Source organism: Carassius auratus, chromosome 1 (assembly GCF_003368295.1).
Source record: "Carassius auratus strain Wakin chromosome 1, ASM336829v1, whole genome shotgun sequence".
Classification (NCBI taxonomy): domain Eukaryota; kingdom Metazoa; phylum Chordata; class Actinopteri; order Cypriniformes; family Cyprinidae; genus Carassius; species Carassius auratus.
Window position 1 is genome coordinate 16068624 of NC_039243.1, and position 25415 is coordinate 16094038.

The 25415-nt window shown below is 37.1% G+C and overlaps 1 protein-coding gene across 1 annotated transcript; it reads left to right on the forward strand.

The window, feature by feature from the left end:
* Positions 1–3611: 3611 nt before the first annotated feature.
* gas6 (growth arrest-specific 6) lies at positions 3612–24276 on the forward strand. The gene is made up of 15 exons (XM_026254808.1): positions 3612–3805; positions 3906–4066; positions 6483–6507; positions 7119–7181; positions 9070–9192; positions 11941–12060; positions 12956–13081; positions 14047–14168; positions 15354–15472; positions 15560–15749; positions 16174–16338; positions 16468–16636; positions 17362–17504; positions 17591–17798; positions 23644–24276. Exons 1-15 carry the CDS (start codon positions 3745–3747, stop codon positions 23793–23795), a joined length of 1947 nt encoding a protein of 648 aa, XP_026110593.1. The 5' UTR covers positions 3612–3744; the 3' UTR covers positions 23796–24276.
* Positions 24277–25415: the final 1139 nt, after the last annotated feature.

Below are 25415 nucleotides of genomic sequence, written 5' to 3' on the forward strand. Positions count from 1 at the left end.
AATTCTATATCTAGTTCTATTTCTGTTTTTCTTTGTGAGTGTAATATTTATGTTTTATATGTTAAAGAATGTCAGTTTGGTTGTGACTGAGTTATTTAGATTAATTTCCCTGAAAGTCTGAAAGCTGTTGTGAAATGTTTTCATTTGGCAGCCCTCAAACACCAGACACTGGATCTACATCTCTGTTACATTTCTGACATGAGATATACTGTACAGTGTGTTTTACAGATGGACACGAGTGACCTGACCTCAATGTTGCATAAAGAAACAGACGGGAAACAGGAGGGAGGAGCAGAGAATGAAAACACTGGCTCAGAGAAAGGAGGAGAGCGAGCGAGAGAAGTAAACATTGAGAAAACAGCTGCAGGAGAAGAATGTAACCTCACATTTGAGCCTTAAGAACACAGATGGGAAAATCACTGTCACATCAACAAACCGCCTGATTAGAATGTAGGTCTGACTTCACTACAACACAGAGAGAATTCACTTTCAGACTTACAGAAACTTCACAAATGGACATTACTGTAAGTTAAAAACATACTCTTTTAAATGCTTACATTAACTTAATGATGATGGCTCTGTAAAGACCTCATGAGACAAACATTAACCCAATAATGCCTGAAATATTAATTTAAAGTAAAAAAAAGAAAAGAAAAGATTAACAAATTCAACGTCAAATAATTTTTTCTTTTTAAAAATCTGTAAAGATTTCACACCAAAAAAAGACAACTACTTGCTAAAAGTGTAAACTATTAATCAGTTGACAGAAGGCGTGTAGTATATTGTTTCCGAATGTTTTGATCATGTTGATAATTTAAAGGCCTTAGAAATTCATTGTCAAATATGATACACTCAACTTTATAGGTTTAATTGGCCAAATCTACAGTGCAGCTATTACAATTCATGTGTCCTGGGACACGTGTAGATTATTTGGTCACTTTCCTGATGACAATCCTGGCTGCAAATCAACAATTGTGTCATGAACACATTCTTAAAATAACAGTTCACCCAAAACTGATAGTTCTGTCAACATTCTGTGGAACTCGGCAGATGTTTTCACTGGAAATGCCAAATTTCTTTTAAATCTCTCTCTGTGTGTCGCAATCACACATCTGAGATAAACCAGCCTTACACGGAACCATCATCGCTGGATCTGCTGTGATGTCATGCTGATGCGTGCCAAATAGTGAACAAACAAAAAGCATGATGGGAAACCATTTGATTGCGACACAGTTTAGAGCTCAGGGGCAAGGAACCTGATTGTGCTTGTGCATTCAGGGTGTTTTTGGAGTAAGATAAATTTCCCTTTCATGAGATTACTTCCTCGTTTGTTCTCTTAAACTCTATGGGTGAGGCTTCTAAATCAGGGCGTTTTCAGGGGCGTGATATTCAAATGACAATGGTTTTCTTAAAATCACATTTATCAACATGCAATCATTCGTACAATGAGATTGGCGGCATACGAATGTTTCATGAATCACATGTAAAATCTGTTGTAAATTGATTTGTGCACACTGATCTGTGCTTGTTTCTACATTAGACTGTTAAATGAAGCTCACTGTGAATGATATAAGTTTTGTGCCACTACACACTATGCACTAGCACTAATACTATGCACTATGTACAATCCCAGCTTACAAAAATGTGTTCTAAGAATGTTTTGTTAACGTTCCCATCAAGGAATTTTTTTATGTTCTCTGAACGTTTAAAGCATCCAGTTTTTTTGTTGTTGTTGTTTTTTTTTTTTTTTTTACATTTTAAAAACTCTTTTGTTTTGTTATGCAAACTTTAAGGGAACATTCCATGTTATCATTTTGCAAACATTGTGGAAACATGACTTTTGGATGTTTTCTGAAGTAGTAACATTTACCCAGGTAACAAAGTTAGGTTTTTGTTAAATTGTTTTAAAATGTTTCTAAAACGTTAAAATGTCTAGTTTTCTTGTTGTGATTATAATGTTATTTAAAGGTTACAAAAGCATTTCTTACCATTTTCTGCTAACTTTTTCACCCAAAATATAACATTATTTGAATGTTTATTTTTTATATTCTACGAATGTTTTCTTTTACTGTTATGAAAATATACATCAAATATTTATAAGTTTTAAGAATGTTTTGTCCTAGCATTATAAAACTTTAAAAACTGATTAAAAGTACAGGACTTTTTTTTTTTTTATTTTTTTTATTGACATGACATTCAGTCAAGTATGGTGACCAGTACTCAGAATTTGTGCTCTGCATTTAACCCATCCGTGCACACACAGAGCAGTGAACACACACACACACACAGTGTGAACACACACCCGGAGCAGTGGGCAGCCATTTATGCTGTTGGGGGTTCGGTGCCTTGCTCAAGGGCACCCAAGTTGTGGTATTGCCGGGCCGAGATTCGAACCCACAACCCTAGGGTTAGGCATCAAACTCTCTAACTACTTCGCCACGACTTCCCCAAAAGTTTTGTTCCGTTTTGAGAAATTTATGAAAGAACAGGGGTCTCATTTATAAAACTCTCTGTAGATTTAATCCTAAAAGTGTACGTATGCAAAAATGCTAGATTTTGTATACGCACAAAAGTTTTCAGATTTATAAAACCATGCATACGCCAGAACCGGCGCAAAAATCCCTTTATAAATCCCAGTCAGAGGAAGATTGTGCATACGTGCATCTCCACCCCGACTCCTCCCCGAGATCACCATATATGGAGCTTACAACAAGTTCTACTATGCATAACCTCATCTGCATATCATTTGCATCCATATTCCCATCCACGTGACACCATATTTAACACTGTAAAGGTACAAGACATCAAGGAAATATAAGAGAAGTAATATAAATTCCATTTGTGCAATACACGATTTTTATCGCTAAAAATCATCCAGTATTCTTATGTTTTAGCACAAATATATCAAAATCCATAAAAACGAAATGGTTTAAAATAGTTCTCAGATAAATATTTTAGGCTGGAGTTGATCTTATTCTTTTCACTGGCCACATAGTACTTCAATTATTTTGAACAATTTGAATCAAATTTCATTTATGCAGTTTTGCTGATAAGGTGAACATATTTTAGCTATTTTTAGCCTATATTTATTGCCACAGGAAAACTTCTAATGACTTTATGTAATTTCAGTGATTATTTCCATTGACAAGAGTGGAATATTTAATGTAAATGTGTATATCGAAATGATAACAGATTTTAAAATCATTGTTTACTTCATTCCATTTTGGGCGTACACAACGTTTATAAATGAGACCCCTGGGGTCTTTACATGCTCAACTGCTCCAGTCCCCATTCACTGTCATTGTGTGCAACAGAGCAGCCTGAACATTCTTCAAAGCTTCTCAATTTGTGTTCAACTGAAACATAAAGATATAGAGGTTTGAAGGACATGATGGGGCGAGTAAATGATGATAATATTTGTTTTTCTCCCGGTGATCTACCGCTTTAAATGGATCTTTTCCCGGTGCTTATGTAGTATGCACTGCAGTGATTTGCTCTTGCGGAGAATAATTCTGCATCGGGAACTCCCTGAACGAGCTGCAACTTTCACCAATAAACCGACGAATCTGCCGCTTACGTTTTGTTAGGGGGGGGCGAGGGCAAAATACAGAGAGTGTGTGAGAGAGAGAGAGAGAGAGAGAGAGAGTTGAATGTGCTGCAGAAACGCTCGAGTCCTCGTTTGAATGTGGCGGCTCAGCTCAGGATTCTGATCCAGAACGAGCGAAAGTTTGACGCAGAATCAACATGAGAGAGTTTGTGTCGAGCTGCTGCTTCGTCCTACTGTGTATCGGCTGCTCCACACAGTGTAAGTACGCGAAACAAGTCGTTATTCCCGTGCAGTGACGCACAAAGTAGTGTGATCAGGTCACCCAGACGCAGAAGTTGAGAGTTTCTGCCGTTTTCAGTGTCCGTGCCGCCGAGGCAGGCGAACGAGTTTCTCCGCAGACACCGGAGGGCGTACCAGGTGTTCGAGGAGACCAAGCAGGGTCATCTGGAGAGGGAGTGTGTGGAGGAGAGATGCAGTAAAGAGGAGGCGAGAGAAGTGTTTGAGAATGACCCTGAGACGGTAAGAGAATTACAACCATTGCTGCCTCAAATACTCTTTTTAATAGATGCGCTGGATTCCAGCCAATGTTTGATGTGATCTTTCATCCTCATTGACCTTTAATAATTCTGTGCTGTTCCCTAATTAGTATGCACTGTATAGTCTGTTGTAGGGCTGCAGTGATTCATTTGAAATGAAGGCTGTCACATTTATACAGCACCTGGCTTTAAAACGTCATTATCAGTTAAATAAAGTTGTTGTAAAGTCATTAGAACTAGTAAATAACCACAAAGCCTAATTTGTCAAAAGATAATTGACTGTAAAATACCAGTTTTCTAGTTGTTCTTTGTCAATGACTGCTTGCACCAAACTACTGCTGAATAAACGCTATAGTGTTAAATTTGTGCAAATATGTAATAATAACATTATGAATTAAAGTTGTGCCGATAGAAGAGAAATCACCTGTGGCTGATGCCTTTGACAACATCAAGACGATTATTATTATTATTATTACTACTATCAGGCTAGTATTATCATCTGATTAATATTAAGGCTTATTTGTTCCATCATATTTCTTTTCATGCATTTTTACAGTGTTGTGCGTTATAACCAATCAAACACGATTCCGTTGAGTTTATGAATGCAGCGGCCAATCAGAGGCGTTCAGATGAGTCATCGTTGAAACACCAGAGTTTTGTTGTTTAGTGCGCGCTCATTGACTGAATTCTGCTCTGGCTAATTCTGTCATCATAAACAACAAAAATCAGACGGTCGTGCGATGTTAGTATATGAGTCTGTGTTAATCACACAGTACTGTATTAGTACTGTACTGAATTAATCATACAGTACAGATAGCTTCACTGATTATAACGCAAGTTTTTTTTTTACTGTTTATACTGTATACTGTTTTACGCTTTATACTGTTCTTCTATTATATAAATATTCTTTGCTCGTTTTCAGTAGCTGCTTTTTTAATAACTGAGTAAATATAAGCATTAAAATTAGTAACGTGTAATTTAAATAATAAATAAATATTAAATTATCATGTTAAATACAAATTCAGTATTATAAAAAAATATTTTATGACAATGACATCTATATGCTATAAGGTGTAGTTATTAGCATGCATTAACATTAGGAGTTGGTTCACTCTCTGGCTATGAAACTTCAATAATTAAATAAATTAGCATGATAATATCATTAATCAGCGATCTCACAGTCTGGCCATATGAAGATATGAACTACATCAATCATACTAATATGAATATATAAATCTGAAACATAATTTCTTTCCATCATTGCATCCTGCATTGATGCTATTATTACTGTCATGTATTCCCATGACTCAGTGCACTGCACCTGACTCACATCAATAACCCTGCATTAACCCTGCAAAATATGATTCCTCAAACACAGGCTGTTCTCCTCTGGGATCTGATATGCAAATGAGCCGGTCTGTGTGCTTTCTGATTGGTCCCTGAGGGGCGTGTCACTGCTTTTATGTACTGCTGAGCCTGGAATGTGTTTTTGATACAGAATGAATTCCTGTCTGGCGGCACATGTCTGACGCGTCATTCTCATGAATGTGCTGATTAGATTTAATCCCGCTGGTCTGTAAATAAGGATTGGGAATGTTTGGGAAGCATGAAAGATTCTGATGACATCTGCGGTCTAATACTTTCTATTATTAGCTTGACCATGAGAAATTCTGGAATCAACTTTATTTGCATCTCTCCTGAGAACGAAATGAGAAGAAATGAGGCCAGGTGAATCAAGGGAGATGTAAAGAAGGTCGTTCTGGGAGGCTTGCGTGCAGCGTGTCAGAAATGTTGGATTTCCACTCCCTGCATGCAGTATTATTCAGTGGCAGCGTGTGCGACCTGCTTCTCTGACGCTGCAGATTTCCACTGCAGTGTGTGTGAGTGAGTGAGTCAGCTGGTTATCAACTTACCCAGAGCCACTGCATGTGGGACAGTGAAGCTAAATTAAGGTCTGCGATATACAGAGGACATGACATCAATTAGCTCATGTGAAGATCAGGGGTCACTTGGGTCACACATCTAATAATTTGCTCCCATTAATTGTTTTGTATTAAATACTGCAGGGATATTAATGTGCACAATCAGACTGAAGTCTTCTGTAGTTTTACTCCACCTCATATCTCTGCAGTGTGTGTGTGTGTGTGTGTGTGTGTGTGTGTGTGTGTGTGTCCTTCATTCCATCTCAGAAACATGAGACAAGATGCATTATCCACCCTGATGTAAGACAAAATATGAGCTCGACGTGTCAGGACAAGAACACATCTGAAACAGTCATCAGTCATGGACCGTCTGTGCAGTTCTCATGTGTCTTCATAATCAACCTTCATTCATGAGCAAAACCTGTTATATTGTTCATAGTCAGTCAGTTTCTCATCATGACTTCTTGTCTTTTTTAGGAATATTTCTACCCAAAGTATCAGGGTGAGTATCCTGCAGTGTTTCAACTCTTTTCTATGTGTTGTGATTGTTTTATAGTGAAGGTTAAGGTTTGGGGAAGTCGTGGCCTAATGGTTAGAGGGTTTGACTCCCAATCGAAGGGTTGTGGGTTCAAGTCTCGGGCCGGACGGAATTGTGGGTGGGGGGAGTCTCTCTCCACCTTCAATACCACGACTTAGGTGCCCTTGAGCAAGGCATCGAATCCCCAACTGCTCCCCGGGCGCCGCAGCATAAATGGCTGCCCACTGCTCCGGGTGTGTGCTCACAGTGTGTGTGTGTGTGTGTGTGTGTTCACTGCTCTGTGTGTGTGCATTTCAGATGGGTTAAATGCAGAGCACAAATTCTGAGTATGGGTCACCATACTTGGCTGAATGTCACTTCACATTTCACATTTCGTTAGAATGATATATATATATATATATATATATATATATATATATATATATATATATATATATATATATATATATATATATATATATTGAATAATATATATATATATATATATATATATATATATATATATATTGAATTGAGGATTTGCTGAATCGTCTGCAGTTCCTGATGGAGATGTTTGATTCTCTTTAATGCATTAGCATGTATGGAGAAGTTTGGAGACTCTGAGAAGAAGAAACAGGATCTGATCACCTGCGTCCACAGTGAGTCTGTCTGTCTGTACATCTATCAGTCCTGTTGTTTGTTCGGTCTCTATTTGTCTGATTGTCTATCTGTCTACATATCCATCAATCAGTCTGTCTACCGGCTTGTCTTTTTATCCTTTTCTGTCTGTCTATCTAGCTGTCTGTCTGTCTATCATTCTTTCTGTCAGTGTGTGGTTTTCAGTGCTGGAGTGCGTTAAGTAGTGATCTGTGTTCATATCAACATAAAGAGCTCATGGTGAGATGTTCTTGCGCTCTTCTCGTTCTCATCCCGTCGCTCAGTAAATGAAGCGTGTGTGAGCATCTGAATGAGTGAAGCCCCTCTGGTGTGTGTGTGTGTGTGTGACGATCTTCATGACGTCTGCCGGAGGCTCGTCCTGTTCTACTCAATTCTGCTGATTCAGAGGGCGCCTCGTGCTGCGCTGTGATTGGCTGGTCTGGGTCCAGCAGAAGCCCTGAGTCAGAGAGAGATGCTGCATCTCTGCGCTCTGACTGTCTGTCTGTCTCTCTCTCTCTCTCTCTCTCTCTCTCTCTCTCTCTTTCTCTGTGGTCAGACGTGCCTCTGCTGCTCATGCACCGTCAGCAAACGCATCAAAGACAGAGTTGTAAAATAGCTGAAAGCATTAAAGCACAACATTGACTCCATTTACTGCTTTAATTCATGTTCTATATTTTGAATGATTCATCAGTGACATTTTTATAAAGAAAAACTAATGTTCTCATAATCTTTCAGCTGAATGAAATAATTGTATCTCTAAAATGACTTGCATTTTCAGCTGACATCATCTAGACCATGTGGGATGTTAGTTAAAAAACCAACAGTAACACTTTACTAGAAGATCTAATTACTTAACAATTGTTAATTCAACTAATAATTAATAATTTATTTATTTATTTATTTTTACAGTAAAACAGAATTAAAAACAACTGTTGACCAATGTGTTAAACAATTATATAATATATGGAAAAAAGCTAATATACACAGCATTATTATAATGTATGTACGTATGCATAATAATATTGAGTATGTTGTTTTGGTTCCTTGCCGGTGTTGCCTTTGGCTTGCTTAGTTGGGGACACTTGACTTGACACTTTCAGAAGAGAGGTGAACTGGATGATGATGACATCACTGACTTTAGCTGGAAAAATGACTCTTTGTTATGGTCTTCTTGCATTATTGACAAACTATTTTCCTGTTTGACACTGTAAAAGCTGCTTTGACACAACCAGTACTGTATAAAGCGCTATATAAACTAAGGTGACTTGACTAGACATTATTACATGACACATATGTTGAGATTCCAAAGATCTAATATGTTGTGCGATACGTCTGTCACAGTATTTTTAATATTTGTTAACATTAATTCTTAAAAATACCACTGTTCAATGTCAGTTCATGTTAGCTCAGGGACATCAAATAATATTATCAGATGAAACTTTTGATTTGATTAATGTAGAAGTAAATGTTGAAATAATTTGTTATTTTTAAAGATTAATACATTATGAGTTGTTTTTCAAACAAATGCTTTTAAAAAGCTTTATTGTTAAGTGTTACCTAATAGGCTGCTGTTGTAGTGATGCAGCTTTTCTAAAATCTTCACAAGTACTTCTAAAGTACTTCACACAGACATTTAATGCTGGTTAACTGTGTCTGAAACATAGTATTACTAGCAATTCCTGTTCATTGTCTCTATGATGAATCGCTTATTGTACTCGTAATTTGTGTATAAGCTTTGGATAAAAGGTTAGGGTTAGGTTACCACTACAGGAAAAGCATATAGGATTTCATATCTGATGTGTTTCAAACATCACATTAGAGAAGTGCAGAATGTGTTTTGTGACTCATTGTGGTTTTACTTTGCTCTCTCTCTCTCTCTCTGTCCCACAGACATTCCAGACCAGTGTTCCCCAAACCCCTGCAATCATTATGGGACGGTGCGCTGTGAGGACAAAAAGGGCGAATTCCAATGTCATTGTTTCACGGGATGGAGTGGCGTCAAGTGTGAGAACGGTACAAACACACATCAGCTCTTCAGACACATGCATTCAGCTTAAAGATACTGGTTCATATTATTCTCTGGATCTGCTCATTTAATTTTAAAACTAAGTGAAAATCCAATTCATACAGACAGTATCTGAACTGAATCAGTATCTTTTTGAAGACGTCTCGTTTTATCATCTGGAACATCTCTATCTGTCATCACAGAGTGTTGCTGTAACAACTTATTGTTTCTGACGGATTTGCTCTGAATGTCATTGGAGATGTGAATGGAAACTGATGCTGTGATGCAGCACTTCCTGTCCTTGCTGCTCTTCTGCTGACCTGTGCTCTTATCAGATGATGCATCAGGGCTCCAGACTGCAACCGATTTTTTCTGCTGGCGTGCCAAAATTTTGTGAGCGTTGCCCAACTCAAAAGCGCTGCCATTTCTGTTGCATATGAGAATCATCAAACAGCAAATGATATAAAAGCGTAGCGAAAACGGTACTCATTTGAGCTTTGCAGTGTGCAGGGCCACATTAATGTATGGGCTTCAACGAGCTGAAGCCCAGGGGCCTTCACTTGAGAGGGGCCTACTGGCTGCAGGTAAATTATATTTTTCAAATAATTATTAGTAAATATGAGAGTTGTGGCAGCAATGACAACAGCATTCTGTTAACAAACTCACACACTCATTATCATCAACGCCGTGCTCATATTATGTAGTCAATGGTTCAGTTTAGGTTCTCCCCACACTGGTGTTTGTGTTTGTGGGAATGCACAGTGTGCTAGTAAAGAAGCCTAGCACGAGAGCTATTCTGTGAACATGTCAGTATACTATTAGCTCAGTACAATGCCTGTAATAATGTAGTGTTTACTTTATCACATAAAGGCTATAATTCTGCTGCTCCACAAGCGCCACCTTCTGGCAAGGAGTGAATTTGCGTATTCACTTGTATTCATATTTTTAGCAGAACAGTGTTGTAAATGTTAACTGGCATGTCAACAAGAAAATTAGAAATTCGAATTAATTGTCATGAAGCTAAAAAATGTATATCTAGGGTGGGGGGGATTATGGTAAAGCAGCACAGACCGTTTATCAGCTCTGATAAATAATTGTGAGCAGCACAAGCAAAACGGTCTGAGCTCAGAACAGGTTTACTCAGAATCAGGTTGATCTCACGACACTTGTCACTGCACAGCGCTGTGAGATCCAGTGAGAAGCATTTGAATTCTGCACAGAACTCTCTGTTAGAAATAGATCAAACAACGCTGACGTAGAACACCAGAAGTAGAAACATTAAATATAACCATGCTGTTGTGGCAGAAAGAGTCTAATGTTATTACATTATTTATTTTAGGGTTTGTACAACCTTTTGAGAGAGAAATTCAAGCACTTTTCAATGACTTTCAAGTATTTCACATCTATTTCTAGCACTTTAAAGCTCTTGAAGAGTAATTAGTTGGTGAAGTGGATTTACTTATAGAGTTAACAAGTTATTGTGTGCATTGCAATGTTCAAAGCAGATGTCATAACAAAACAAATGTCAATAGACCAGTACGATTTTAAAACGAGCGGTTCAATCATACATTTATATGACCATGCCTATGGAAGTATATACTGGAACACAGAAGACAACTCAACAGTGAAAAGGGGCGGAGCTACATAAGGTCTATAGTAGCACAGGTTGTGCTAGTAGATGTTGAACCCTGCTGGATCATCCATCATGTTCTGGAGCGGTGTCTGAGTCAGCATGAGCTGAGCAGTGTATAATGCAGTGAGACATTTTTCTTGTTTGCTAAGTAAAGAATTATTAAAACACCTTTCTAATGCAGCAGCCATCTAGTGAAGCCATAGCAAGTTCCTACCAGTGTGCAAATAACCACTCGGAACATCTTAGCACCACATTTTAATGCCCTTCAAACCACCTGCAACACCCTAGCTTCCACATAGCAATACCCTGACAAACACCCACAACAACCCCAGCAACCGCACAGTGGCGTGATCACAGCCGATTAGAACAGCTTAGCAACCACATAGCAACAAATTAGAACATTTTAGCAACAAAAAGAACAACATCACAACTGTATAGCAACACATATCTCCTTAGTAACCACATAGCAATACCCGGGGAATCAGCCAGAATACCCTAGCAACTGCATGATAGCAACTTCATTGCAATAACCCTAGCAATCATTCAGAACACCCTAGTAACTACATAGTAACATGGTGACCAGTTAGCACACCTTAGCAACCATGTAGCAACACCCATTGGTATATGGTTGTTAGGATAATCACCCGGAACTCGATGGCAACTGCATAGCAGCAAATTAGAACACCTTAGCGATCACTCGGAAGACTCTAGACGCTGCACAGCAGTGTGTTAACAGCCAATTAGAACAATTCATTAACCACATAGCAACACCCTGGCAATCACTCGGAAGACCGTAGCAACTGCACAGCAGTGCATTAACAACCATTCACAACACCTTAGCAACTACATCCTGGCAGCCAGGTTTTTAGCCGTTTCTTTTGTAGACTTTTTCTTCAGCACTGGTCCGCTGTGAGTCACTGAACCCGATGAAGGAGCGTCGTTCGCTGCACAGAGCCGCATTCATGTTTCTGATGATTCATTCACAGTCTCTTTATGTTCAGAGGAAAGTTTGAGCGACTCTCTGCCAGGACGTCCAGAGCTCCGCCCACCAGCGCAGCTCCAGCCAATCACTCGACCTCTTCCTGATTGGTTAACGGTGCACTTGTGTTTGTGTGGCTTGCAGATGTAGATGAGTGCAGCAGTGGGAACAACAAATGTGAGCATGACTGTAATAACACCATGGGGAGTTACCACTGCTCCTGTCGTCACGGATACCAGCTGTCGGGTCACCACAAGTGTCTGGGTGAGTGAGAGCAGCGGAGCTGGAAAATCTGGAGTGGAGGACGTCAACAAACATTACTTCTGTAGACTGGGATATTGGCATACTTTGACATCATATTAGGGCGAAATAGTGTTAAAAAGTATTTATTTTATTATGTGGTTACAATTTTTAACTTGGGTTTTACTCAAATTTAGCTTTGTGAACATGAGAGTACTGCAGTCCAAATGCAATTATTTAAAAACGTAAAAGACAGTTATTTATATATATATATATATATATATATATATATATATATATATATATATATATATATATACACAGTATCTTTAACATTATGATTTGCACTTCTCATTATAGTACTGTGCTGTTTGAAATTTATTTTTTATTTAAATCAAATTATTTTAATCCAACTTATTTTTTATATTTTTTTAATCTTTTTATTTATTTATTTAGTTTAATCTTATTTTTATAATTAATTTATACAATTTGTGCCCTGTTTTTCCTTTAAGCCTTTCGACACCCTTGGCATACAGCATGGTGTCAGCAACGTATGATTTGTGTCTGCGCACATGCTGCAATATAATATTGAAATATAATATTAAGGATTGATGAAAACTTTCTGAAATTCTTGTCAGTTTTCAGGCATTGGTTGATCATTGTCGATCTTGTTTGTAATGTGACATTTTATTCACAGCTGCCGTGACTTTTTCCTCCAGAATGAAATCTGAAAGAAAACCCAGATTATTTGTCATAGTAAAATGACTTTAGTTGCAGAACATCTAATTTATGATCACATTCTGAGAAGCGAAAGCGTTTCACCCGATCGTCCAGCAGTGCCCTGGCTGTGTGACCTGTATGACACATGAACAGAGCCTCATCAGCAGAACATGTGACTGTGTCTCTGGTCCTTCCACAGATGTGGACGAGTGTGTGGAGACTCCAGATGTGTGTGGATCCGCACAATGCTCAAACCTCAAGGGCAGCTACGACTGTCTGTGTGAGGAGGGATTCCTGTATGACAACATCACCAAAAGCTGTGTAGGTGAGTTAACAGGATGTTAAACTAAATGAAAATAAGAAATGGAGAAAATAAGAATGATGGTTTTCATTTTTATTTTAGTTCAATTTTTAATAGTTTTTGTCATTTTTATTAGTTTTGATAACAAAAGAAAAAAATTATGTAGTTTTCCTTCATTTTAATTTGAGTTTTAGGTATTGTCAAGTTAAACTAATTGAAAGTGAGACATTTTGCTTTGGCAAATAGCTGAAATAATAAAATTATTTTTTTTAGTTTTGTTTTTTCAGCTAACATTTATTTCAAGTAAGAAAATATGTTCTTCTATGGTTCTAGTTTTAGTTAAGTATAATAACCCTGGTCTGATTGTGATGTCTGAAGGAGTTGATCATTTCATCATAATGTTCCTGCACTCACTCATATGTCTCTGTCACAGCACAGGACGCCTCAGTCTCTTTTAGTTTTTGTGACCTTTCACCTAGTCAGAAATGTTGAGAGGAAAATGGTTACATAACGGCTCAACAGATCCACTTCAGTTTTTAAACAGTTGACCAAGGAAAATTCTTCTTGCTTATTTGTGGTTCATCTATTTAAACATCTTCCCATCATTGCCCTGAACATTGTTGCAATCAGAGTTAAATATTTCCACAGGAAATTCAACAGAAGATTCATGTTCACTATTTTATCCTCCTGATCTTGTATATGTCAGCGTGTATTTAGTCATCCGAAAGATTATATGTGTGTTCACTTCAGGTCACTTCTTGTTGAATCTAAAAGACACACAGAGCGGGTTAAGAATGAAACTCTCAAATTGTGGTTTAATGTGTTTTTTTTTATTAATGAGAAGTGAAAATGTTCATTTGATGTTGATAAATGTAAGGATTGGGTGTGTTTGCTGAGACGCCGAGCACATTCAGGGTGTTCTGATGATGCTTAGTGTGTTTTGGTAAGCTCTGTTTGAACTCATGAAGTGATCCTATTGTTGCTGTCAGATGTGGACGAGTGTGTGACGGATGTGTGTGAGGAAGAGTGCGTGAACACGCCAGGAAGTTTCCGCTGCTACTGTGATGGACGGCATGGGAAGAGACTGGGACAAGATCTCAGGAGCTGTGAGGTGATCACACACACACACACACACACACACACACACACACTGATCTTTAAACCATCATGAAGACAAGGGGAGGGAACATATGTGAGAATGTTCCAAATAGCAGGAAATCGACTGTACTAATAATCATATGATCAGAGACACTCATTAACTTACATTTGATTAGTAACAGCTCAATCTGAAAGACGTTTAGGTTTAAAATATACTTTAGATCCTATATTTTTTCCACTTCACCTTTGGATCACAAATAAATATACGTATATACTTTTCTTTTTTAAAGATAAATAATACTTTCATTAAGCAAGGACAAATTAAATTGATAGAAAGTGACAGTAAAGACATTTATAATGTTATTAATTACTGTTTAAATCATTAATATTGAAGATTATGATTTTAAGATCTCAGTAGTATCATATTTTATTTTAAAGAACACATTTCAAATGTGTAACTTTGTTTTGACAAAACTTTGCACAAAACTACAAACAGCGAGATTAGTAGCGAGATCAGACGTTCTCTTTTTACCTCTTCATAGTTTAACCAGATTTTATTCTGTTAGGTACAGTATGTTTCTTTTTTGTTTAGTTTCAGTTTTATCTTTATTTTCAGCAGGAGAGTAGCAAGGTTAACTAAATATGAAACTGAAATAAAATCATTAAAACATTTTCATTTCTTGAAATAACAACTATTACTATAATATCTCAGTGATACTACAATAATGCTGGTGGGTTGTACTTTTACTTTTACTTGCATTTCTGTTTTTTGAAAATGACTTAGTTTTGTTTAGTTATTTTTAGCTATTTTGTCAGTGTCTTAAAAAATGTCCTAAATCAGAGCAGAAAGTCTTCATAAATTTATGATGAATTCATAAATTCACTTCAAAAGATGAATATTTTGGGATGTATGCATCTTCTTTTCCAATACAAATATCTAAACAGCACTTTTTTGCAATGTGATTAGAAGGTACAGTAAGTTACCTCTTTTTTTTTTGAAAAAGAAATGGCGATCTATTATAAATTGTATTTTTAAATTCTGAAGTGTTATTTACATTTAGAGATCATGATGTATTGTGTTCCCTTTTATTCCTTTAATTCTCTTTACTTGGTCTTAAGAAGTCTTAAATGCAGATCTTCAGCTTAATTATTTGAGTTTGTGAAAATATTTTGCTCCTCTTCCTCTCTGTGTCTGAAGTCCATCAGTCTTCATCAGTCGTTGGACATGAAGAGGAACTCTCGTTCACTGTACCTCGGACGCATGTTTAGCGGGATTCCTGTGGTCCGGCTGCGCTTCCGCCGCAGGGTCCAGACCGGGTGAGCACACGGGACGGTTTTCAGGATCAGCATTGCAGCAGTAAGATCACTGTAATTTCATGTCGAGTTTGACCTGTTTCCTCTCAGATTCACGGCAGAGTTTGACCTTAGGACCTACGACCCCGAAGGTGTGATCTTCTTTGCCGGAGGCCACTTGAACAGCTCCTGGATTGTTCTGGTCATGCATCATGGGAAGCTGGAACTGCAGCTGAAATATGGATCCGTGAGTCGAGTGACCAGCAGTGGACCGCAGGTCAATGACGGCCAGTGGCATAAGGTCAGAGGTCACTGCAGGGGTCACGCTTATAACAGACACACGATCGAGACACAAAGCAGGTCACACATGACACATTGACCTCATGTGAGATGCAGGTTCTAGTTTGGCTAGCACAGTTGTTCTTAATCCTGGTCCCGGGGCCCCACATTCTGCATATTTTTCATGTCTCCCTTATTTTATGCACTGGATTCAGATCATCAGCTCATTAGGAGAGAGCTCTGTGAACTGAACTGAGTGTGTCAGATAAAAGAAACCAGGACCAGGATTAGGAACCAATTCTGTTCTCTCTTATTTTTCCAATTTTAAAATATTAACACTGTTATTTTCCTGTTTATCACTGTGAAGCTGCTTTGAAATTATCTGTATTATATAAACTGCTATAGAAACAAATGGAGCTCTGCTCTCTCCTCATTGGTCCACTTAGATATCAGTTGAGGAACAGGGGCGGAGCCTCATCATCAAGATTGACAGGGAGGCGGTGATGAAGATCGCAGTGAACGGAGATCTGTTCACCATGAATAAAGGCCTGCATGAGCTCAACCTCACGGTGGGCGGCGTCCCCTTCAGAGACGACGGCCTGGTCAGCAGGGTGAGCTTCATGAGCTCAAATCCATTAGTGTAGAAATGGTTCAGAAGAAATGAAATAGATAAACAAACTGAATATAAACATCTGAATATGCTCTGTCTCTTTATGTGTTCATGATCCTGGTGTTCGTAGGTTAACCCTCGACTGGACGGCTGTATGAAGGACTGGCGCTGGTTAACTGGTGAGGACACACCCATTCAGGAAACCATCCGGCACAACGAGCGCATGCAGTGTTACGCCATCGAGGACCACAGCGCCTTCTACCCCGGGCACGGATTCGCCTACTTCAATCACAGCCATGGTGTGTCAGTGAGGTTTTAATATGATTTATATGACAATTATGATATATATTCATATTTTGAATTAGCTTTTATTTTTATATTTTCATTAATTCATTTTAATTTGTTTTACTTTTAGTGATTTTGATAATTTCTTAAGTCACTTTTATTATTATTATATTATTTTCTTTTCTTATATATTTTTATTTAGCTTTAATTTATTTTTATTTTGTTTTAGTAATTTTAGTACTATATGTATGTACTATACTATAACTAATATATTTAGTTTGTTCCCAAAGCAAAATTTCAAATTTCCTTTTAAGTTTGTCATCTAATATTTTTTATTTCAATTTGCACAAAATATTTGTAATAGTTTAGTTTTAGTTAATCTATTGTGGTTTTATTGGGTGATTGATTAAACCATTTTTAAAGCATTTTTTTTTCTTTCTGTTTTTTTTTTCTCTTTTATATTTCCTATTGTAATTGTACATTTTTGTGTTCAAATATGTTTTAGTTAATTTTTTTTTTTTTAATTTTTTTTTTTTTTAATTTATGTTAGTAAATTTATGATAGTAAATCAAGTTAAATTAAATGAAAATGAGAACTATGGCAACTAGCTTTAAATTAAAAAAAAAATTATATGGTTTTTTTGTATGTTTTATTTCAGTTAACATTCATTTTCTTTTTCCAGTAACAAAGATGTTTTGTAAATGGTTTTAGTTAATGATAATTAACCTGCTTCCTTTAGGGGACAATCAGATGCTCAGTGTGCATGTGACCCTGCGTCCCGCCTCTTCTGTGGGTGTCCTGTTTGCTCTGGTTCATCAGGACAGGGTCCCGTTCTCCATCTCTCTGTCGGACTATCATCCAGGAACACTTGAGTGGACCGAGGTGTGTGTGTGAATGAGATGCTGATGTTTAACATGTTGTCTGGTCTGACGCATCAGTTGTATCTGATGTTAATCTGTGACCTGCAGCACGTGCTGGTGTCATTCGGTGATGTGGTGGTAGCCAGTGTCCCAGTGAACCTGTGTGACTCTCAAACACACACTGTCAACGTGACTGTGTTCGGGAACAGCTCCCTACTGCAGGTCGATGGACAGCTAGCTCATACAGAGCTGGTGGAGAATATAGACGCTCTCAATCTGACGTCCTCATACAGCACCTTTATAGGAGGGATTCCAGGTAACGTCTCTCAACAGTCTCACTTTAGTCTCACATCAATCTCCTATAAGAGCAGCATTCTCACTTTAGCCTCACATCAGTCTCATATAAGAGTACCCATCTCACTTTGTCACATCAATCTCAAATAAGAACAACCGTCTCACATCAGTCTCATATAAGAACAACCTTCTCACTTTACTCTCACATCAGTCTCATCCAAGAACAGCCATCTCACATCAGTCTCATATAAGAACAACCTTCTCACTTTACTCTCACATCAGTCTCATCCAAGAACAGCCATCTCACATCAGTCTCATATAAGAACAACCTTCTCACTTTTCTCTCACATCAGTCTCATCTAAGAACAGCCATCTCACATCAGTCTCATATAAGAACAGCCGTCTCACTTATCTCTCACATCAGTCTCATATAAGAACAGCCGTCTCACTTATCTCTCACATCAGTCTCATATAAGAACAGCCGTCTCACTTTAGTCTCACATCAGTCTCATATAAGAACAGCTGTCTCACTTTAGTCTCACATCAGTCTCATATAAGAACAGCAGTCTCACACCAGTCTCTTATATGAACAGCCGTCTCACTTCAGTCTCACATCAGTCTCATATAAGAACAGCCATCTTACTTTAGTCTCACATCAGTCTCATACAAGGACAGCCATCTTTCTTTAGTCTCATATCAGTCTCTTATAAGAACAGCCGTCTTTAATCTCACATCAGTCTCATATAAGAACAGCCGTCTCACTTTATTCTTACATCTGTATCATATAAGAACAGCCATCTCACATCAGTCTCACATCAGTCTCATATAAGAGTAACCGTCTCACTTTATTCTTACATCTGTCTCATTTAGGAACAGCCATCGCACATCAGTCTCATCTAAGAACAGCCATCTCACATCAGTCTCATATAAGAATAGCCGTCTCACTTTAGTCTCACATCAGTCTCATATAAGAACAGCTGTCTCACTTTAGTCTCAAATCAGTCTCATATAAGAACAGCCGTCTTACTTTAGTCTCACATCAGTCTCATAAAAGAACAGCAGTCTCACACCAGTCTCTTATAAGAACAGCCATTTACTTTAGTCTCACATCAGTCTCATATAAGGACAGCCATCTTTCTTTAGTCTCATATCAGTCTCTAATAAGAACAGCCGTCTTTAATCTCACATCAGTCTCATATAAGAACAGCCGTCTCACTTTAGTCTCACATTAGTGTCATATAAGAACAGCCGTCTTACTTCAGTCTCATATAAGAACAGCCATCTCACTTCAGTCTCATATAAGAACAACCATCTCACTTTAGTCTCACATCAGTCTCACATAAGAACAGTTGTCTCACACCAGTCTCATATAAGAACAACCATCTCACTTCAGTCACACATCAGTCTCATATAAGAACAACCATCTCACTTTAGTCTCACATCAGTCTCATATAAGAATGGCCATCTCACTTTAGTCTCACATCAGTCTCATATAAGAACAACCATCTCACTTCAGTCTCACACCAGTCTCACATAAGAACAGCTGTCTCATATCAGTCTCAAATAAGAACAGCCGTCTCACTTTAGTCTCACATCAGTCTCATATAAGAACAGCCATCTTACTTTAGCCTCACATCAGTCTCATATAATAACAGCCATCTCACATCAGTCTCATATAATAATAGCCATCTCACATTAGTCTCATATAAGAACAGCTGTCTCCATTTATTTTCACATTAGTCTCATATAAGAACAGCCATCTCACATCAGTCTCATATAAGTACAGCTGTCTCACTTTAGTCTCACATTTGTCTCATTTAAGAACAGCCATGTCAATTCAGTCTCAGACAGGAACAGCTGTCTCACTTTAGTCTCACATCTGTCTCATTTAAAAGCAGCCATCTCACATCAGGCTCATATAAGAGTAGCCGTCTCACTTATGTCTCACATCACTCTCATATAAGAACAGCCATCTCACATCAGTCTCATATAAGTACAGCTGTCTCACTTTAGTCTCACATTTGTCTCATTTAAGAACAGCCATGTCAATTCAGTCTCAGACAGGAACAGCTGTCTCACTTTAGTCTCACATCTGTCTCATTTAAGAGCAGCCATCTCACATCAGGCTCATATAAGAGTAGCCGTCTCACTTATGTCTCACATCACTCTCATATAAGAACAGCCGTCTCACTTTAGTCTCACATCAGTCTCATATAAGAACAGCCATCTCACTTTAGTCTCACATCAGTCTCATATAAGAACAGCCGTCTCACATCATTCTCATTTAAGAATAGCCATCTCACTTTAGTCTCACATCAGTCTCATTTAAGATCAGCCATCTCAAATCAGTATCATATAAGAACAACTGTCTCACTTTACTCTCACATCAGTCTCATCTAAGAACAGCAGTCTCACATCAGTCTCATATAAGAACAGCAGTCTCACATCAGTCTCATATAAAACAGCCGTCTTACTTTAGTCTCATATCAGTCTCATATAAGAACAGCCGTCTTACTTTAGTCTCACGTCAGTCTCATATAAGAACAGCCATCTTACTTTAGTCTCATATCAGTCTCATATAAGAACAGCCGTCTTACTTTAGTCTCACATCAGTCTCATATAAGAACAGCCGTCTTACTTTAGTCTCATATCAGTCTCATATAAGAACAGCAGTCTCATTTTAGTCTCACATCATACTAGGGGTGTAACGGTACGTGTATTCGGACCGGACCGTTTCGATACAGGGCTTTCGGTACGGTGCACGTGTGTACCGAATGAGGGAATGCAGTATTTTGTGCACAGAACATAAGTACATTTTCGTGTTTCCAAACGAACATATTAAGTGGCGGAAGTCTCCGCGTTCAGCGCAAATCCCACCCTGCAGCTGATTCTAAGGCTGCGACACACTGGATGCGTGGCGCAAGCGTCTCAGCTGCGTGGCGTGTCCGTTTTTAATTTGGCTCCCATGTTAACAGGTTAGAGCTTGCAGAGTGCCTGCATGAGATTCGGAAAACGTGTGCAGGCTAGAAATAGAACCGACGCCTGTTTTTCACGCGACGAGCAAGCATGTTGGAAGCGTTTGCAGGCAAAATAGAAGAGGAAAATATGTTAATTTGTCATTTTGTACACAAATACATATTAATTCATGACACTTTTATGTTTGAAAGTCTATAGGTTGACATAAATTCAGATATAAATGTAATTTAAAAAATAAATTATCGATTTTCAAATATTGCACCTGTCAAACATAGTCTATTTTGCCGTCAATACTGTTGACGGTGTCCTTTATCAGTAGGCTTTATATTTATGCTCAACATGAAGTATAGATATTGTTGTCATGAAGACAAGAGCCTGGTCTGTCGGTGGTCTCCCTCTATGTCAACTACAGCAGCAGCAGCGTGCCAGCGCCGCGTCAGGCACAATTCTGGTGAAGCAGGCTTACAAACTGGGATTGGTAATGCTGCACTGTAATCATAGTTATTTATTTATATTTTTCATTATATTTTATTATATGATATTGGTTTGAGACAGAGTATTTTATCTATTTCTTATTCAATTTTAATTTTATATATATTTTATTAAAATGTATTTAAAAAAAAAAGTGTATAGTAATAAACAACCCGCAGTTTAATGTTTGCATTTCTTTCCCTTATTGTACTGAAAATTAACCGAACCGTGACTTTAAAACCGAGGTACGTACCGAACCATGATTTTTGCGTACCGTTACACCCCTACATCATACTCTTATATGAGTAGTCTCAAATTAGTCTCATATTAGTCTCTTTTCAGTCTCACATTAGTCTCGCTTCAGTTTACATCAGTCTCAAGTTCTTTGTTAGTTTTGTTTGTAAGATCGTTAGATAATTTTTTGTTAACTGGAGGCTAATATGCTAATTTTGCAGTTTAAAACATTTTCTATAAAATCTGGCAATTTTAATACGCTATGTTTTTATGATTTGAAACATGATATGACTGATATAATGCAATTAACATCAAGCACACAAAACATTTGTGTTGGTGTTGATAAGTGGTGGTCAGTAACGGAGTAGCTTTACTTCGTTACTGTACTTAAGTAAATTTCACTGTCATGTTTTCAAAATTTGTCAAATTTCAACTTCACTGGAGTAGTTTTATTTTGAGTAACTTTTATTTTTTACTTCACTACATTCCAAAACATAAGATCGTACTTTTTACTTCACTACATTTCATAAAACATATCATTACTCCTTATAATATACCACATGCTCCGACATGCTGCTGAGTCTTTTCAATTAACCTTTTAAATCAGATAACAAATCGCACCAAATTATTATTTTATGAATTAGAATGAGCTGATTGCAGCTGTTCTAAAGTCAACAACTCACCGATCAAATGAACTGTTTAGTGTGAGTCTCCAGTGAACTGAATTCACAATTAAGAACCGGGAGATCTTAGATGATGTCTGTTTATTATTATATTGTTTATAAACAGTATACATTTTTATATTGACTGGATTAACTAGCCGAGTAGCCGATATAAATGTTTATTCATAACCATACAGGAAATAAGTAAATATTGTTAGCTGATGCTAACTGTCTAGCTAACAAGCTTGCTGGTGCTAAATTGAGGTAATTTATTTATATATTTCTGTATATAAATAGATAAAAAATATTTTTATTCAACCACCTACATTATATCTGGGGAAAAAGAAAGGATGTGATGTTCACAACATGGTAAATACAGTAATTATCAAAGAGGGGAAGAGATGCATCCCATTTGGCCAGGGGTGTTTTTAAACCACAGACAAGGTTTGAGAAGGAAAAAATCATAATGAAAATATAATAATATTTTCCTTAAAATGTTCTTCCTAACTTCAGGCCTTATTATCATGTCATATATAACTGTGATGTTCTGTAAAACAACAAACTCTAAAATACTTTTTTCTTACTGGTGAAAACCAGATGGTCATCTGTTTTCTCTCAGGTACATCACAGTGTAAGCTTCACAGTGAACATTACTCTCGTCAACGTAGTCCATATCAAGTACAAAAATATATCTTGACTCCATATAGTGGTTATTTTGGGAAAATCCCAGATATTTTGAGCAGTAGGATTATACAAAATATTTACTTATATTAAATTAAATTAAGTCTATATAAAATTGAAAAATCTATCTTTCGGTACTATTTTACTTAAGTACATAAAAAAATCTAGTACTTTTACTCAAGTACTTCGTACTTCGTCCACCACTGGTGTTGATTGAGAGAGGCACATGAGCTACATCAAGTTGATTTGCAAAACACATTTCCCATATGCCAGAAGTTTCAATATTGCTTTGAAAAAAAAAATAGTGTAGGCTTGCTATTTACAATAAATTCCTCTATAATTTATGTTTGCTATATACTTTTATATACTGGTAGTTACATTTAAAGGATTTGTTGCGTAGTGAGAGGAACTAAAACATTTTTGTGAGAGGAAAAAAACATTTTTATAATGTTTGAAATAATTTTTATTTTCTGGTATTTTACATTATTTTTGAATGTAATAATAAAATATAACATGCATCAATGTGATTTTTCTCTATTTTTTTTTCTTCCTCTCTCTTCCTGAACCAGTGCAAATTCAGCTGTGGCTTATTTCCTGCAAAAGAATTGTAAAACGATCTGCAAATGATCCTAAAACGTGCCTAATAGAATTTGAACCACAAATCAGTCTCACTTCACTGTGCAGTTCCTTATAATGTGACCAGCAAACTGGCCAATGCTTTAGGGTTTTATTTGCTGACCAAAGCTGCTTTGTCCAGCCTCTGGTGAATGTGAATTATGGCTCAGAGTGAATCTACAGATGGTTTATATGTCGATCTGTTCCTGATGATGTTTGTTTGTGCAGATGTTTCTGTAGTGTCCACTCCAGTGTCAGCCTTCTACACGGGCTGCATGGACGTGTGGGTCAACGGTCAGCTGCTGGACCTGGACGAGGCCCAACACAAACACAACGACATCCGCTCCCACTCCTGCCCTCTGGTAGATGCACTGCAATAACAGCAGCTGAAACTCCAGCAAAGTGCTTTCCACTGCAGGAGGAGCTTTAATCTGGATCTAGTCAATGGATCCACAAAGGCCTTAGTAAAGCCAGATCCTTCGCCACACTCACATCAAGCACATATAGCACAGACCGCATATCAATGTATTACTCACATCAGACCAATCAAACACAAGCTACTGAGAGTGTGCTGTAAAATACTGTATCTGTACATATGCCACTGTAAAATGCTTTAGAGGAGGATGAATAAAAACACCCAACTACCCTTAAAGGCCTTCAGGCCTCTGTGTAGGTGCTCAACTTCATCATCGTCATCATCGAGTAGTTTGAGTTGGAGTTTTTCTAGTCCCTCGTTTGAGCTCGTCTTTTTTTAAACTTGTTTTTATTGTTGAAGTTGTTTTGTATTTCGTTCATGTTTGCTCTGTGTGTGAGACTGAAATGCTTGATGAAAATTAATAAAGGCGTATGGTGTTGTTATGATGATGAATTCTGTCCTTGAAGTCCACACATGTTCAGCAGATCACAGAGACAAAACTGAACTGATGAGCATTACATTACACTGATATTTTGAGATGCAAAGGCCAGAAGTGCACGACACTAGTGCAGAAACACTTAAATCACAAAAACATTAAGCCTAGACATTACAAGCAAAACCTTTTTTTTCTAGTATGCATCCATAACAACTTTCAGACGTTTTCAATATTCAAGTGTTAATTGAACTATTATTGTCTGTAGATTTCAATTCCATTCCATATTTGTATCATTTACACCAAACTTTTTTTTTTTTTTTTTTTGTTCAAATGTATATTCTGAAGTATTTTATTGAGGCATTTATTACAGTATTTTATGATTTATGCAAAAATAAAAAGAGAAAAGAAAAACCTTTAATATGTCACCCAAATCAAAGAGTTTTTAACCTGGCTTTATCCAAAGTTCAGATTTTTGTTCTGGAAATGTATGCAAATGTATATTTAAATAGGATAATGCTTCATTTGAATATTTAAAAAGAACATGTCAGAAAAACGATTTCTGAACAGCTTTTTTTTTCATGTATAGTTTTGCAGTTTAAAGGAAACTTTCTATTTTGTGAAAATACTTAAAGTAACATTACAGAATAAACCTAAAAACAATGAAATTGCAAATTAATTTAATTAGGTAAAAGTGTTGATATTGTGCAGTAAACACTTGGACAATGCAAATAGCGAAATCTATGGAACAGTTGTTCATTACATTTTCAGATGGCGTTTCCAAGTTTATAGATTTTTTGACAATTGTATGACAAAGCAAACTTCATTCATTCTAGTTACTTGCAGAAATGTTCAAAAGATCAAAGGGTTAACATCATATTTTTCTTGATTATAAAACAAGTTTTGATATACTATATTATTTCCTTATCTAATACAATATATCTCAAACTTTAAATTGGTAAATTTTAACCATATATTTGTTTACTCCTGTTTTTTTAAGCAGCAAGTGCTTGCTGCTTAAAAAAAACAAGAGTAAACAAATATATGGTTAAAATTTACCGATGTAAAATGTGAGAGATATTAATGACTAAGAGTTTACATGGTATTTTATTAAAGTAAAATGTACATGTAATTAGTGTTATGCTGCCATAT

Coding starts and splice junctions, on each gene's coding strand:
- gas6 (XM_026254808.1), top strand. CDS start 3,745: ATGAGAGAGTTTGTGTCGAGCTGCTGCTTCGTCCTACTGTGTATCGGC. Junction 12,061..12,955: donor GGGTCACCACAAGTGTCTGG/GTGAGTGAGAGC, acceptor GTCCTTCCACAG/ATGTGGACGAGTGTGTGGAG. Junction 17,799..23,643: donor CTTTATAGGAGGGATTCCAG/GTAACGTCTCTC, acceptor TTGTTTGTGCAG/ATGTTTCTGTAGTGTCCACT.